Source organism: Haliaeetus leucocephalus, unplaced genomic scaffold (genome assembly GCF_000737465.1).
Source record: "Haliaeetus leucocephalus isolate CR32 unplaced genomic scaffold, Haliaeetus_leucocephalus-4.0 Scaffold656, whole genome shotgun sequence".
Taxonomy (NCBI): domain Eukaryota; kingdom Metazoa; phylum Chordata; class Aves; order Accipitriformes; family Accipitridae; genus Haliaeetus; species Haliaeetus leucocephalus.
In genome coordinates, this window is record NW_010973092.1 from 2,133,593 (window position 1) to 2,149,019 (window position 15,427).

Below are 15,427 nucleotides of genomic sequence, written 5' to 3' on the forward strand. Positions count from 1 at the left end.
AAGGATATTCTGATTTTCAAGAAAAAGATGACCTTTTATCCATTTGAGAAGTACATAATACACTGCAGGCATAATTCATGTATCTGAAATTAATCACTTTACATGGTCATTAGTAGGTCCAGCAAACAACTGGACTGCTAAAGGAATCCTACCTCACTAGGGTCAAGTATTACATCTGGGGCTGTAATGCCATTAGTTTTTGCAGCCTTTCGGATGATGTCTTCTGCCTCTTGAAATCTTCCCTGGGAGATCAGCCATCGTGGAGATTCTGGAATGACCCTGCAGAAAAAGTTCAGAATAACAAGCCTGCACTTCCACAGAAAGCAGTGCTGCAGGCACCAATACACATTGTTTGAGGCACAAAGAGCTCAAAACTTGCCATATCTTGCAAAAATTAGAGCAATGACTACAGAAATCAGATTTACAAGAGCAGACTAGCATACTGAACAAGAACAGACTAAAATGCACTTGTGGGTTTTAGAAGTACTAAAGAAGTAAGCAATGACTCAGAAAAAAGAGTAACCAAAACCTTCAAAGTATGGGAAAACAGTTTAATTAAGAAATTCAGAAATGTGAACATATAAGCAGCATGCTGTACATTAAGAGGTATATCCTTAGAAAATAACACATATAAAATTAGTAACTGTAAATAATGTCATATAAAGGCAAGTCAGAAAGTAGAATTCGCCTGAGTCATTCAGCTTTGTAAGAAACTCGATGGAATCACAAACATAAATGCTAGTCTAAGCGAAGAAACACCACCACCATGTGGACTATTTAAACTTTACATGCCACCTAAAAGTATTTCATTATGGAAGAAAACAAGAGTCTCACAGATGCGCAAATACTGTTTTGTAGCTTGTCATATCTATGTCGCCCTAGCGTTGCGCAGCTTTCTGAAACAACTGTTTTCTCATTCTGCCCTTACTTCAGGCCTACTCTTAAAAGTTCATGGATTTCAGCTGGTGCAGAAGGATGAGTTTTACTGACTTTTTTTTTTTCTTTGCGTGCACATCAGTTAATTTTATAGAAGCCTACAGAAAATGAAGAATAGGCTTTTCAGGCATGAGTCAGATCACCCACAAAGCTATGGACTTGCAGCTAAACAGCTGGGCACAGTAAAGCACATAACATCCGTTCTTCACCTGCCCATTCCTGAATTTCATTGGTAAAGGCTGATTGGCCTGGAGTCTGGATCTTAAAAATCTGCAGACAGGACCTTCTAAAGACTAAAGTCTTTTAACTTAGTTATACTCACCACCAGAGTGGGATGCAGAGGAGCCCAGGTAAAGTAAGCGCCAGCAGCAGCATCCTCCAGTCTCTGATGAAGTAAGCAAACAGTGGCAGCAACATGTAGCCAAATGCGTAAAATATGCAAACGCCTAGCGTGCAGAATAGCACACGGATTGATTTGCCAAGAATTTCTGTGCCTGTTCAAAACAGCAGAGTGAAGATCAGTGTTTTAACTTAAGAGCAACCAAGTAACTTACCAAAATTACCTCTAACAATTGGCTTGGAAATATACTACACTGGATAGTTACAGTATATAGTGCGCTCTGCGACCCAGTTTTAGAGGTACCACAGATCTGCTTCATGCAGTGACCCTGCATCAACCCAGCTAACTATATGTATAAAAGGAAGAGAACCAGGCCATACAGTATTTCTGTAGCTCGAAGTAGATAATACTTCTATAATTTTATCTTCTTAGAATCTCCCATTTCACTTGATGAGCTAAAACCACCTGACATACTATAAAACATTCACAACAGTTAACCTCAGCTTGATCTCTATAAGGTCCTCTCCAGCTTATGGAGACCAGCTTCTTCAAAGGATAATTCAGAGATGCCTAAATTAGGTTCCTGACCAGTATCACCTTCTAAAAGATTATTTCGCTATTAGCCAAAAAACCTCGCAGTCTTTCGATGTGCACATGTGGAGTTCCTGTTGGGTCACTAACAAAGGCCAGGCTATTGGCAGTGGAATTAAATGCACAAACAGGGTCAATGCTTCCCTTTGAAACGCTTTGGGACCTGCAAATTAAGAGACAGAAAAAGAAATATAATCTTCCTCGTTTCCACAGAAATCAAAGAAGATTGCAGCAGGATGTCTGCAGTGAGGTTTGCTAAACACTGCTTTCACAGCTGCACTGGCCTTCTTTGGCCCAAAAGGAACTTCTTGCCAACATTTGGTACTTTGGACAGTGAGATCACTGTAAATAACACTAATAATTTTTAGATAATCTCAGATTCATAAGGTAATTCACATTCCCAAGATCAAATATGGTCTTAGTTAAATATAATGTATACAAAGCAAGAATCATTATGCCATTTAAATTTTTACTATAGGCTGTTTAAAGGAGACTTTATAATGCTTACTCTATTTTTTTTCTTTTGCAAGTTTTTAAATCAAACAGGCATTTAGGCCCCAAAATGAACAACAGAAATGCCTGAAAAATCATGTCTTACATGTCTTATCTCTCCAACTAGAAGATGGACTTTGTTTCGAATAATTGATTTCTGGTTTTTTGCCTTTTTAGGATTGTAAGCCACAGAATTAATTCAGATTGCACCTCTATGAACTGGAAACTTCCAAGGAGAGGACAAGTTATCCATGTGTGACGAGGACAAAACAAATTGTTGCTTGGCAAAACAAAGCAACCCTAAGCCAGTACCAAAAAGGAGCAGGAAAAGCACAAGACTAAACACATACTGTGCCCAGTAGGACTTTCATACCAAGAACAAATGCTGCCACGTAGTTAGATATTTGTCCCATGCCGACCAGCACAAAGAACACTGAAAACATCTCCCAGCTGGTAGAGAAGACCTGTATGAAGCTGAAACCAGTCTGCATTGCCAGAGTTGCAAACAGCACATTCTTCCTGCCAAACCTTCCATGGACAGATTAAAGAAGAAGGGGGGGAAAAAAAAAAAAAAAAAAAAAAAGATGATTATACAACAGCATGAGTTACATCTTCAGAAACAGAAAAATAAGATTACTCATGTGCCTACTTAGGAAGATACAAAACATCTGCAAAAAGCAGAGGTTCAGGAAATGTGACACAGGCACAACTATTCTAAATACATTAAAAAAAATCCACTGGTGAAGAGAAAATAATATGCCAAGGGCTGCTAGTTAAGTTGCCTTTAAGCATGTCCTTTCTAATTGATAGGATGAGCAGGGAGACAAATGATCGGGAGCAAATTATTTACGACGCAAGAGTATTAGATGCTCATTCTCCTCTAAGGAGCACACAGTTCATGACACTGATCAGCGTGTTAAAAAAAGAAAAAGAAAAAGAAGGAAAGCTTCTGAAAGAGTGGTAAAACTCAAGTTTGTAAGATGCTATTATCAGTAAGTGATCCCATGCTGCAATCTTCATTCCACTTGGTAAAAAAAATGAACCAATTTAAGGGATTCTAGCGATTCTGTTGATGAACTATTAAAAAAAAAAAAAAAAAAAAAAAAGAATTTAAACTAAACCCAACCCGTCAAGCTGTTATAAGAGTCAGTGCCGATGTCCCGGCCTGGGCAGTCCCACACCACCAGCAGACTTTGCAGCCTGTGGCAGGACATCTGCTGAGCGCAGGTTCACACCACCACACTCCAAAGTTAGACTTGACCAGGAGGTCTACAGTTGGTGCCACGAGTCTCAAGTAGATCACGACACATTAAGAACAGGTCGTTACTTGAACTGCAAAATATTTTGTCAATCTCAGTGTGGCACCTGGCCAGGCACGGGGCTCGGGCTCTCTGCAGGACTTTCTGTACCAGATGAGCAGATGGCGATGGCAAAACACCGCAGGCAGTCTTGCTGGAGCAGTGTCCTCGTGGGGCTGCTGGATGCACTGGGTCTCTTGACCAGGAGCTAGCTGCCGTTCAGTGGCTACGAGGAAAACTGGATGAGCTGCACTCACAACCTCCTTGACCACGCTTGATAAGGATCTGTGTCACCAAGCGAAGGAGCTGTAGGAGGAGACTCCTGTGATTGTGAAGGTGGGAAGCTCGTAGCTTCTGGCACCAGAACAGCTCCTGCTTCACCTGCTGGTTAGTCACCATGGAAGACGCTTGGCACCCTTGTAGCAGATAAGGGGCTGGGAGCTATTCTGAACAAACCACCCGAGCCCTGCAGCAGCACCAGGATGAAGCGGTGGGAGACTCCCCATGGCAAAGTGGGGAAATCGCCCCTCACATGGGAGGGCAGCTGGAAGGGATGGAGCTCTGCCTGGGATGGATGACGAGCCAGCTCAGAGCTTAGGGATTAGGAGGTGGACCAACGCCATCACCGTGGTGGGTGTCCACTGTGGACCACCTGATCAGAAAGAAGCAAACGAGGCATTCTTCAGACAACCCCAGGAAGCCTTGCGTTCAAAGGCACTGGCCATCATGGGGGACTTCGACCACCCCAATACCTGTTGGAAGGACAAGACCCAGGAGGTTTCTGAGGTGCATCAATGACAACTTCCTAATGCAGATGACTGAGGAGCCAACAAAGGGAGACACTGCTGAACCTCAAGCTTGCAAACAAGGGAGAACTGTTTCAGGACGTAAAGGTCAGCAGCAGCCATGGCTGCACGATGGTGAAGTGCAGGATTGTGAGGGGAGGAACAAGGCAGGATCACCGGGAGAGCAAACACTGGACTGATCAGGGATCTGCTTAGAAAAATCCCACGGCATACAGCTCTGGAGAGAAGTCCAGGAGAGCTGGTTGATTTTCAAGGATTACTGCCTCCAAGCTCAAAACTGGTCCAACCTGATGAGCAGGAAACCAAGCAAAGGCCCTGAACAATGCTAAAAGATTTGTGGCATAGGGATTATGTTTCAAAGAAATAGAAACTCTGCAAGTAAATCCGCAAATTAGAGGACCACATACTGTTCTCTGGGAATCAGGAAGACAGCATACAATGCATTGTACAGCAAATCCCAGGAAGAGAATCAGAAAAACTGAGCTTTAAAAAAAACCAAACAAACAACTGTCAACATTACAAAAAATAATGGTGTTTTCCTTTTTTTTTTAATGTTTGTACTGATAAACAAGAAAGCCTTGCTTCTCTGGAGTACAGCTGAACAGCATTCATGCTTTTGCAACTTCCACAAATGCAGATCTTTGGACTTAGATGCTGCATTCGATGATGAGGAAGAGAAGCTATGGGTGTTTATAAAAAGAGTATTTTAAATTTGACCTCAAAAAAAGGAAAACAAGCCTCAGGGCTCTATCTGAACATAGTCCAAAGTAATTAGAAGAGAACGTCATTGATCTGATTTTTCCAGATGAAACTTATCTCCTACACCTGTTTTCTGGCATAAAAGGTTCGCTCCAGAAGTCATTTAGCTGAAAAAATAAACAGATAAAGGTAAAACCCACTAACAATCTTTTTAACATTCTGTTCTAGTTCAGGACATTTACTCTATACACTCTGTGTACATTCAGATTAGGCAGTCACAGAACAAAGACATGTCAGTAGTTGCAGAAAGACACTTATAGGAAAATTCACATACAAGAATTGCTTACAAAACAGCATCAAAGAGCCAGCAGCTCTGGTATATACTTTACTTGTCTGAGAGCTGTCCTGATAAGAAAGATCCGAGCAGGACGCCCACAAAGAACAGGGAGGTGCTCAGGGGTCCCTTCCAGTCGTTGTCACATACGAGATTCCACTGCAGGGAGAGAGAACATGAAAGTCTTCTAATAAACAGGATTTCCCCTCCCTTCTAAACATCTTGGCTCGGCCCAGATGAAAATGTACCCTTTGGACAGAAAACCTCCACAAGAGAAAGGAGTAACTAACCTACTGCACCGATGCAGCTCCATGAAAATAATGGGAAGCGATGCTGGGCAGCAGAGGGCAAAGCCCACCGACCCTGAGCCATCTCGGCAGCGATGCAGCTGAGGCCCCACCATTACCTTCAGTTGTGACTTGTGTGGCTTTCTTTACACAGGTGATGGCTGTGGTGTTTCTCCTACACATATATGAATGACAGCAACTAATAATTTCATAATGCGCTTGCTTCAGCTCCCTTGCAAAGGCTCTGCAGCCCCTTAAACTGCTCCAGTTCTGCTGGTTTTTGAAGGAGTGAGAATAGACTCCAAACTTGATTTCCCTGCATATGGCAAAGTTTTTCATTAAAAATTCACATTTCTAGTTTAAGAGAAATTGAACCACAGAAACAAAAACATTAAAAAAAAAAAGCGCCTCTTCCTTTATTACATTTTAATATGGTTTTTAGAGAGACTGGAGACTGCTCACTCCTCATTGGGAACCTAACTAATGGCAATTATAATCTTTGGAATACAAATTGAAATACATACAAAATAAAACAAGATTTCCAAAATGAAAACAAAAAAGAGGAAGAAAACAAGATAATTACTAAATCTAGACTGCAGTAGTTTCCAATATCCTACCCATTTCAGTCCGATGTTTTTAAAATAACATTCATGTTATTTTTGTATCTATACCAACAGCTATTATTGAAAGAGTCTTAATTATATTTTGATTATTGGTGGGGAAAAAAAGTGCATAAATATTGGAAGGACAAAACCCAGCAGGGCTGCCTCGTCCCTCACCTCACTGCTATGCTGTGACTGGAGGAGTTCCCAGAGCTCTCCCCGTCCTGCCGTGCTACCCAGCAAGCTGCTGGCAGAGGGCAGGAGGTGCTGCAACCCCACAGGAGAGGAATTTGGAGGCAACCAATGCTTCTGATGTGAGGCCAAAACCCTCCTGAGCTCAGTTATTCCTCCCACAGGGCCTCTTCTGATGTTTTAGTGATGGAAACTTTTAGTTTTTAATCTGTATTAAAAAGGTGGAAATGAAATGAAAATATTCACCCTGACCCCAATAATTAATCCCCTTGCCCCCCAGTTACAAATAAAGTATAGAGTGTTTTCCTCTTAGTTTTTTTTTAATTTGTACTGGAACACCCTGTAAGATCTGCCCCTGCAGCTGCTGCATGTCCCAGCTCCCCATCCACCTCATCCGTGGTCCCACACATGGGAATGCCAGCATTTTGATTTGTCTGCCAGCCCCATCTCCTTAGCATTAAGCCTTTGACCCCAGGAATCTCACGCCCCTCAGTCCGTTAACAGTTCACGCTACAGCTATATCCTAGTGTATGTTTTAAGGTTGGAAGATCACTACAAACCATGCGCTGAATGAACAACACTGACAATGGTCTTCCACTCCCAGATGCCCGCGGCAAAACTCAACTGAGCCACCACTTCATGGAAGAGCATCCAGTTTTGAATTAGAACTGGAAGTTCTTCTAGAGGTGAATGATGCTCATTCATACAGGCTGCACTCTCATCGGCATTTATGTAACTTTAGCTGCCAGCACTTACGCTACCTTATGAATTCAGCTCATCATTATTATTTTTTTAAGGTCATGGGAGCAAACGAAATGCACATTTTCCCAATTTGTAACTGTATTCAAGTAATTTCTTAACCTCTCCTTTGATAAATCTGATTGTGGTTTTATGTCTGGAAAAAATCTCTCCTCATGTCAAACTTCATAACCTTCGACATTATTCTTGCATATATATATATATACGCACCTACCCCTTTATGGCCTTTCCAGCCTCACACCACCTGAAGGACAGGCAACAGCACACAATACAATGCTCCAATAAATCCTACCATGCCATCAATTACGCATTATTACAGAAGTCCCCTTCAGAATTGTGACCTTCTAATGTGCTAACATTTACACCACTCAAGTAAGGGATTTAACTTACTATAGTTATCAATACCATTTGGATTAAAAACTGTAATTAAAATTTATAATTAAATCTGTATTTACTCAACAAAAGCTGTACTTCATTATAGATTAAAGAAAGTTTGAGCAATTCTGTGACAACCACAGCGGCTAATCCAGCCAGCAAGCTTCAGCAACATGCATCTGGCAACTTGGAAATACGCAGCAAATGATTGTTATCAAATTTATATAGGCCAAAGGTTTCAGTGGTTATCATATGCCTTCATATGATGACACTTATCAGGAAAACAAATACCACAAATACAAATCCTGCATTAATAAAGACTTGCTTACTCACAAAGAATCATCTTCCTATCAGCTACTGGAGCCAGATATCTTCAATAACAGAAATAAAATCTAACTAGCCAAACACCTAGCTCAGTGATTTATAGTCTATCATTACTAAGTCACTATTTTCCAGCTGATCACCCTGTGCTTTTGCGTTAGCTGTCTCCTTTCATCTATTTTACACCCTGTACTTTGGCACAAGGCTGCGCAACACTTGGCTTTCCAGACACGGACATGCTTGTGCCCAGTAACAAATATTTTCTTCAGACCACTGAGGTAGAGACGTTGCTTGGAAAAGTTCATGGTATTAAAATGTTTTGTGCTCTTCTGCCAAAAGCTTCTTGCATTGGCAGGTGGAAACGTATCAGTCCTTATAATGTGGCAATGATTACCAGCTTGTTTTTCTGTCCGCTCTATTAAAGCAATGCTAGGAGCTGTTATGCTGAAGATCACTTGAACCAGGCACCAAAGTGAACTTCAATATCAAATTTCCAAGAGAAAAACTACCTTGGTTGTGCAATACCAGTTAATTACAGACTCCACAGATGTACAACAATCAGAACCAAGGGGGTTTAAGGTCTGTTACCCCTTACTCTGGCAAATAAATGCTGAAGTCTTCAACTTTAATGACTCACCAACAAGGTCTACTACATTGCCTGTTAGTCATGGTGGCATCAGTCTTCCAGAACCGCTCTGCAACCAGACCCCTCCCTCAACTGTATGTTGCCCAAGAAGTCACCGAAGCATCACTGTTAGAAGACCAGCATCGCAAAGACCAAGTGTCCCAGGAGTAGTTACTGATTGAAGTCTGCTGCTGGCAGTGCTGTTTGGACACAGTATACCGTGACCCAGTGCTCTAAAATCATGTGCTATTTTGACTTGTTAGTATCCTTTGAGTTAGCCTGCTAGCTGTAACGGCCTTTGCCCCAGTGAATGAGATAAGGTTAACCTCAGCAAGGTATCAGGGCTCCAAACAGGAGAAAAACATTTCAGCTTTGTTTCAAACAGCAGCTGCTGACGTTGTGAAGCACTGAGCTCCTAAACACTGGTACCAACGCTCAAGGCAGAGCACAGAGCATTCTCGCTCAATTTTATTATAACTTTAGAAGAAGGCACCCTTCTGTTGGAGTTTAAACTTATCTTCTTACTCAGACAGCTTGCAGATACTTTGGCCTGTAGCTACTTCCCAAACAATTCGTCAGGTTGGGGTGATGTCTTCCATCAGCAGCCTCACATCTAATAGGAATAATCACTTACGCATCAGAGGCAAGTTGCATGGTGAGATACGCACCTCTGTAACAGATCCCTGGCTGATACCAGCCGCTGGTGAGGACAGGTGGAGAGAGGGCACGGGGAAAAGATGACAGGCTATGGAGACGGCCAGAAAATGTATACAGCTTGGGGGAGAAGGCGGGGGGGACACCACAAGGGAGAAGGACTGAAGCAGCTGCTTCTCAAGAACAGGTTTGGGGCCAGAGTATGAAACAGTCCTAGGCAGTTAGAGTCATCACTTAAGCATCTCTTTAGGAGAGCACTTCCCAAGTTCTGCTTCATCTCTTGCATGGCAAGTCAGCTACCTGGAACCACATCTCCAAATCCCTTTCTATAAGACAAACCCAGTTACAAAACTGAGAAGAACAAAAAAAACCTAAACTACTCCCTCAGATCTCCTCCCTCCCTCAAACAGAAGACGCACCCCAGCCATGTTTTATTAGCTTCCAGCCTTCTGTCACAATACAACCCGACCAAGAAGTATTATTGCAGGTTTAGCTAGAATTACATTAAGCAGCATACGTAGAAGTGTGTCAGTCTTGCTAGACTTGTATTTCCTGTATTCTATTTTACCCCTTCCCAATATTAAACTAAACATTAATATAACACCTCTATCCAAAAAGAAAACTACCCCACAAGTTTCATACAAACCGCAAACACAATGAAATGCAGACTTCAAGATGAAATATTCGAATTCTTTAAACTGCAGAAAACTTTAAACTTCAAACCATAAAACAACTAAAACTGCAAGACAAGTTTAGGAAAACAGGATGCCACAAGTCCAGCTGAAAATACTGCCGTACCACAAGTGAAAAATATCATTCCTCTAAGTTCTCTAAGCACTGCAAAACCTTAAGGGGTAAAGACCAATTCCGTGTGCACAGGCTCTGCACCCACTGTACTTGCAGAATACCACTTGCCTCGAAAGGAGAGCTGGCACTTCATGAATTACTAACAGTAAATGCTGCAATGGCTCTCATCCAGACACCGATGCAGATCCCTTATCCTGCTTCACTTTCGCTACAATTATATCATCTTGTAAGAGATGACAAAACAGGAAATAACAAAATTCTAGATGCTAACGACAAGGTGCCTATCCTATTTAAGCATACAATTTGTCCAATATTATCAATGCATTATAACATGGAAATTGCAAGTCTAATTACAGGGGAGCTCTTAAAAACATCAGAAGTTCTTGCAATACAGCATCACAGCAAACAAATATACACCACCACCAAATATACACCAAGTATATTTGGAAAGTTACAGAAGTAGTTCCAAGGCCACCAACAATATAATTTAGGACCTCACTTGAAAAAAGCATGTTTCTCAGATTATAGAGAACTGTTCTACTGCAAGAGCACTCACACCTCCCTAACACCAACACTAGAACCCTAAACAAGTATGAACTATGACAAATACAAAAACTTCCAAGAGCCTTACTCTGTTACACGCCTGTTATATAAGGAAAAGCCTTATAGGAAAAGGAATTTTTACAGCTACAATATATCATGTCCTCCCACTCCTTTATTTATTTATTTTTTAAACTGTTTTCCTTTCTTGCTGAGAATAACACGCATGATTGAAAAATGAAGTGGGATAGTCCTGTGTGCTAATATTTTCTTTTTAAAATCAACATGTTAGCAAGAATTTTTGAAGCTAATCCAGTATCTTGCACTCTCTCCTACCACTTGCTTCTCTCTGCAAGTGGAGGCAGGTTCTTCAAAAAAAATCTCAGTCTCACAACTGAGTACTTACGAATCTGGTCTTGTTTATACCCATATAAATATTCTCTGCTTACTTGAGAGCTATGAGTGTTATTAAACACCCTTTCCTCCGACAACACATTTGTGTATTCCAAATACTTAGAAGTTCTAGATGTTACATCAAAGCTTATTAACCAAATGTAAACACAAGTATGTATTTACAAAATACACATTCTGCTCAATTTCTCCCCTTGTAGTTGTTTTAAACTTGCACAGAACAGGAAGGGAAGCGCCAAATATTTTAAAATTCCAGTGCAGAAACTTAACTCTCCCACACACACCACATTTTTGATATAGCTGAAGAAAAAGTAAACAGGGCACTGACATCAGAAACTTAGAAACATGAGCTGAGTTTTAAAAGTAAAGACAGCATACTGGGAACATTACCCTATCATTAATTGCCCATGGTACCTCTAAAAGAGCACTGTTTCCATTTTAATGAAATCAACTGCAGGCCTGTCATCCTTTAATAATACTAACCCTATTTTATGCTGCAGGGTCAGAAATGTCTGTACTTTGTACAATTCTCAAGAGTCCTGCATTATATGCTTCTTAAATCACATGTTGAAAACCTCAGCATTTTAGAAGTACTTTCATACCTCTGTCAGACATTCATATTTACTTATCAAATGAAAACTACACTTTTTTCCCTTCTTCTGACAAAGCTATTAATACTAAGATTTTGTACCTGCAAATCACCTAAAGGTCCTTCCATAGCTTCATAAGCTCCTGGGGCTGAGAAGTTGTCAATACGACTTCAGCCAGAAAATAAGCAGATACTAACCTACTAACCTACAGCAAGAAAGAAGAGGCACCTATTTTGAAAGGTGAGAAACAATGATGGTGACTAACATTAACATTAATCAAGAGTTCGGTGAGAGCTGAACCTGGATGACATGGGCTGATTTACACTTCAGCTGCTGGCTCCCCTCTTAGAAAAGTCTGTGGAAATTACAATGTCTAGCACGAACCCGTGTGTTTATTTTGGTAAAGCAAAACAATACATCCCTCTGCCTTCCAATAAAGAGCGAACACCAAAACCTCTAGTTCGACAGCTGTACCACAGTGCCCATTTGTGTCATTCAAGAAGTCACCATTGCAGCCTCCACTTGTTTCCTGAAGGTCTGGCATAAGCCACTGATCTTCAGGGACAGGGGTCTGGCAGCACAGTGGGGCACTTGAATCCCTGGTGTGCAGGGAATGGAAACTTCTGGGCCCTCATATCTGCCCAGGACTTTCTCTCCCTGCACGTCCGTACAAGACAGAGCGCCAGCCCTGTGCAATTCCAACCATGCGCATCCTTCCTCGGCAAAAGCCAAATAGTCCCTGAAGCTTGTTAAGAGCACAACAGGCATGAAACATGCAGCTCTGGAGTACACCACCTGCATTGAATTGATAGCAAATTGATGCATAACGCAACACATTTTTAGAAGTTGAGAATGAATATATGTATACAAAATTCGGTGTCTATGATTCACTATGTAAGAATTACTCCTGTATGGACTAAAATGTTTTGACTGCTGTCTCATCTAACACCTTCTCATTATATCATATTTCTAGTCCACTCATGCTCTTTGTAACTCCACTGCTCAATTCTATTCCCAGTAATTCAGTACAGCCCCATAACAGATATGACCAGCAGAAGTTGTTAGCCTTTTCCCTTAATTACCCCTGTTTTACTCCTTTTACTACCACGTATGAACTTTTATTACTCCTCCATTCTTTTTTTTATGGGACTTATGGAGGAATAAGAATGACACAGATGGCTTCTTGAGATAAAGTAAAGCTTTTCTTATCCTCTAAGCTACAGCATTTCAAAAAGTAAAAGACAGAAAGGGATTTTGTTACATGGGAGCTGGTTAAATACTGCAGACTGGCTAATAACAACCTTCTGTTGTTAGTCTGTGTGAGAAAAGGAAGTCTCTCTTCAAATGAGAGGGAACTGAATGTTTTAAGTCTCTCCTGAAAAGCAGAACCATAAATGAGGACTTTCTCTAGAGTCATGAGAGATTCAGCAAAAAGCTTTCTTAACAAAAATTCCCCCTTCCCCCTCCCCATGTCAGCTATGGAAATCTAGGACAAAGGTCCTCATGATTATTCAACAAGTTAGAGATATGCAACCAAACACAAGATTAGTCAATCATAAAAGCAGCAGCACCAAGCCAAGAAATTAAACAAGTTTAATACTGGAAACCTGCAAGTATGTGAAAGGCCACAGCTCTTGCAAAACTCCCTCAGAAGCATTAATATTAAAGGAAAAAAAAAATACCGCCTCAGTGCATGATGTCTGGGCAGACAAACATTACCCCCCACAGACACAAAACATCTGCCAAACCATATAACCAACAGGCCAGAGCTGCTGGCAAGTCTCAGCAAAACGTTAGCAGCTCCTGTTTCTTATAGATTATAAGACTCCTGGAAGATGCACTGATAGCTCAAGATATTTTAATTTACACCAAGTCAGAGCTCAGCGAAGAAGCTCCAGAGACAAAGTACTGCTAAAACCATGTCTAAGCCAGGTCAGCCATTATATTTAGGCACTTGGAACAAAACCCGTACATTCACCCATGAATGAGACTGCCCTGAGAAAATGCCAATTGCCTTATGCTGTCCTGAGAGCACCTCAGCCTTTCACAACAGCGCATTTCAGCAATGACTAGAGTCTAGAAATTCAGAGCAGCCTTCCTCTCGAGAAAGACAGCAGTTTTTTATAAGCAGGTGAGGCAATGCCTTGTGCCACTTGTCAGAATCACTCAAGCCCCTGCTGCTACGCACACTCAAGGGAAGTTTCCAACAACTCCAGTGTCACCATTTCCATGCCTCCCTGCGCTGGCTCGGCTCCTCTCCCATGCTCCCGTCCTCACCCCAGTCCTTCTCCTCCTGAGGAAGATTTCTGTGCTCAGATCAGCTTATGGTCATGAATTACTCCCATCCATCACTATCCAAACACCCATCACAACCCATTTTGCAAAGCAAGGAATAAAGGCAAATACAGTTCCAGCTCTGTAAAACTTGTCCACAGGCACAAACAGGCAATGGGACTGTGCAAAGGGTTTGCAAGCCTTCTGAAAAAACTTATACACATTTGGAAATTCAAGTATTCCTCAAAATCCATTTCCTTGTATCTTACGTCAACCAGTGCCTGTGGGTCTCTACAGCTTCCACCTGAAACAAGAGGGACAATCAGCACAGCTTCAACTTCGTTCGGCTGCCCTGACCGAAGACTTGACTCGAGGGGTGTATTGAGCAGACGAGAACCTGACCTGTCCCCGGCAGGTGACTGGGGAGACCAAAGCAGCGGGCATTCCCAAAGCAGAGGCACTGCGGGCACGCTGCGACGTTCAAGGTCCTTTTGGACACAGCATCAAACCAGGGCTCCCCAACTGCTGCACCTTGTACACCTCGGGGTGACTTCTACCCCCCCCCCTTTTTTTTTTTAACAGAAAAAACCCACCCCTTTTGATCTCCCGTGTTCAAAGAGACATCTCCGAACCACGGCGCGAGCTGCACGCCTTGTCGCTGTGCTGACCCTCGCTCCAAGCCGCCTGTCCAGAGACCAGATGAAACCCATTAAGCGGTTCCCGTTACGCGCCGCGTTCGGCGACCGCTTCTGCCAGTGCAAGCGAACAGAAGATCTCCGAATAAACCCAGCACGCCAGATTCAACAGCAGGGCCGATGCCCAGGCAGGGACAAACCCCACCGGCGCTACCATAACCCCACGCTTCTCCCCTCGGCACCCCCCGCAGCAGCCTGCCCGCACCTCCCGCTGCGAGAGGGACCGGACCCCCCCCCCAAAACCCCCGCACCTCGGTGACGATGGTGGAGCGGTAGACGTCGCGGCTGTACTCCCAGCCGTCCAGGCAGGGCTCCTGCTCCAGCGACCCCAGCTCCACGTCGGAGCCGGGCCGCAGCCCCAGCGCCGAGAAGTTGGCGAGCGCGGCCAGGCGGTACCGGCGGCAGCGGCTCGGCGCCGCCCGCCCTTCCCGCAGCTCCAGCGGGATGCTGGCGTTGCGCCATTCGCCGCTCAGGTTGGCCCCGCCGGGCACGGCGCACCGGTGCTCGGGGGTGCCGGCCAGGAAAACGATGGAGAGGCCGTTGAAGCCGTTGGGAACGATGCTGGCGCTGAGGAGGAAGAAGACGAGCCGCTGGAAGCGGCCCCACTCGCCCAGGAAGGCGGTCACCTCCTCGTAGTCGCGCATGGCCCGGCCCAACCGCCGCTACCGCTACCTGCGGGCCCGTCTGGAGCGGGCAGCAAGCGGCCGGCCCGACCCGCCGAGCGCCTCGCCATGGGCCGGGCCTCGCCGGCGGGGGAGCGGCCGGGGGTGGGGTTTGCGGGCTGAGGCCCTTCAGGTGG

General features: G+C 43.4%; 1 protein-coding gene across 1 annotated transcript in view; it reads right to left on the reverse strand.

The window, feature by feature from the left end:
* Window positions 1-15,357, reverse strand: part of SLC22A5 (solute carrier family 22 (organic cation/carnitine transporter), member 5) — a 28,315-nt gene extending 12,958 nt beyond the window's left edge. Inside the window, exons 1-5 of the mRNA XM_010578822.1 lie at window positions 14,880-15,357; window positions 5,552-5,655; window positions 2,733-2,887; window positions 1,259-1,430; window positions 153-279 (exon numbers count right to left, since the gene is read on the reverse strand). Coding sequence (XP_010577124.1) covers window positions 153-279; window positions 1,259-1,430; window positions 2,733-2,887; window positions 5,552-5,655; window positions 14,880-15,272 — 951 coding nt within the window. The 5' untranslated portion in view covers window positions 15,273-15,357. The remainder of the gene's footprint in view (window positions 1-152; window positions 280-1,258; window positions 1,431-2,732; window positions 2,888-5,551; window positions 5,656-14,879) is intronic.
* Between the last annotated feature and the right edge of the window lie 70 nt (window positions 15,358-15,427).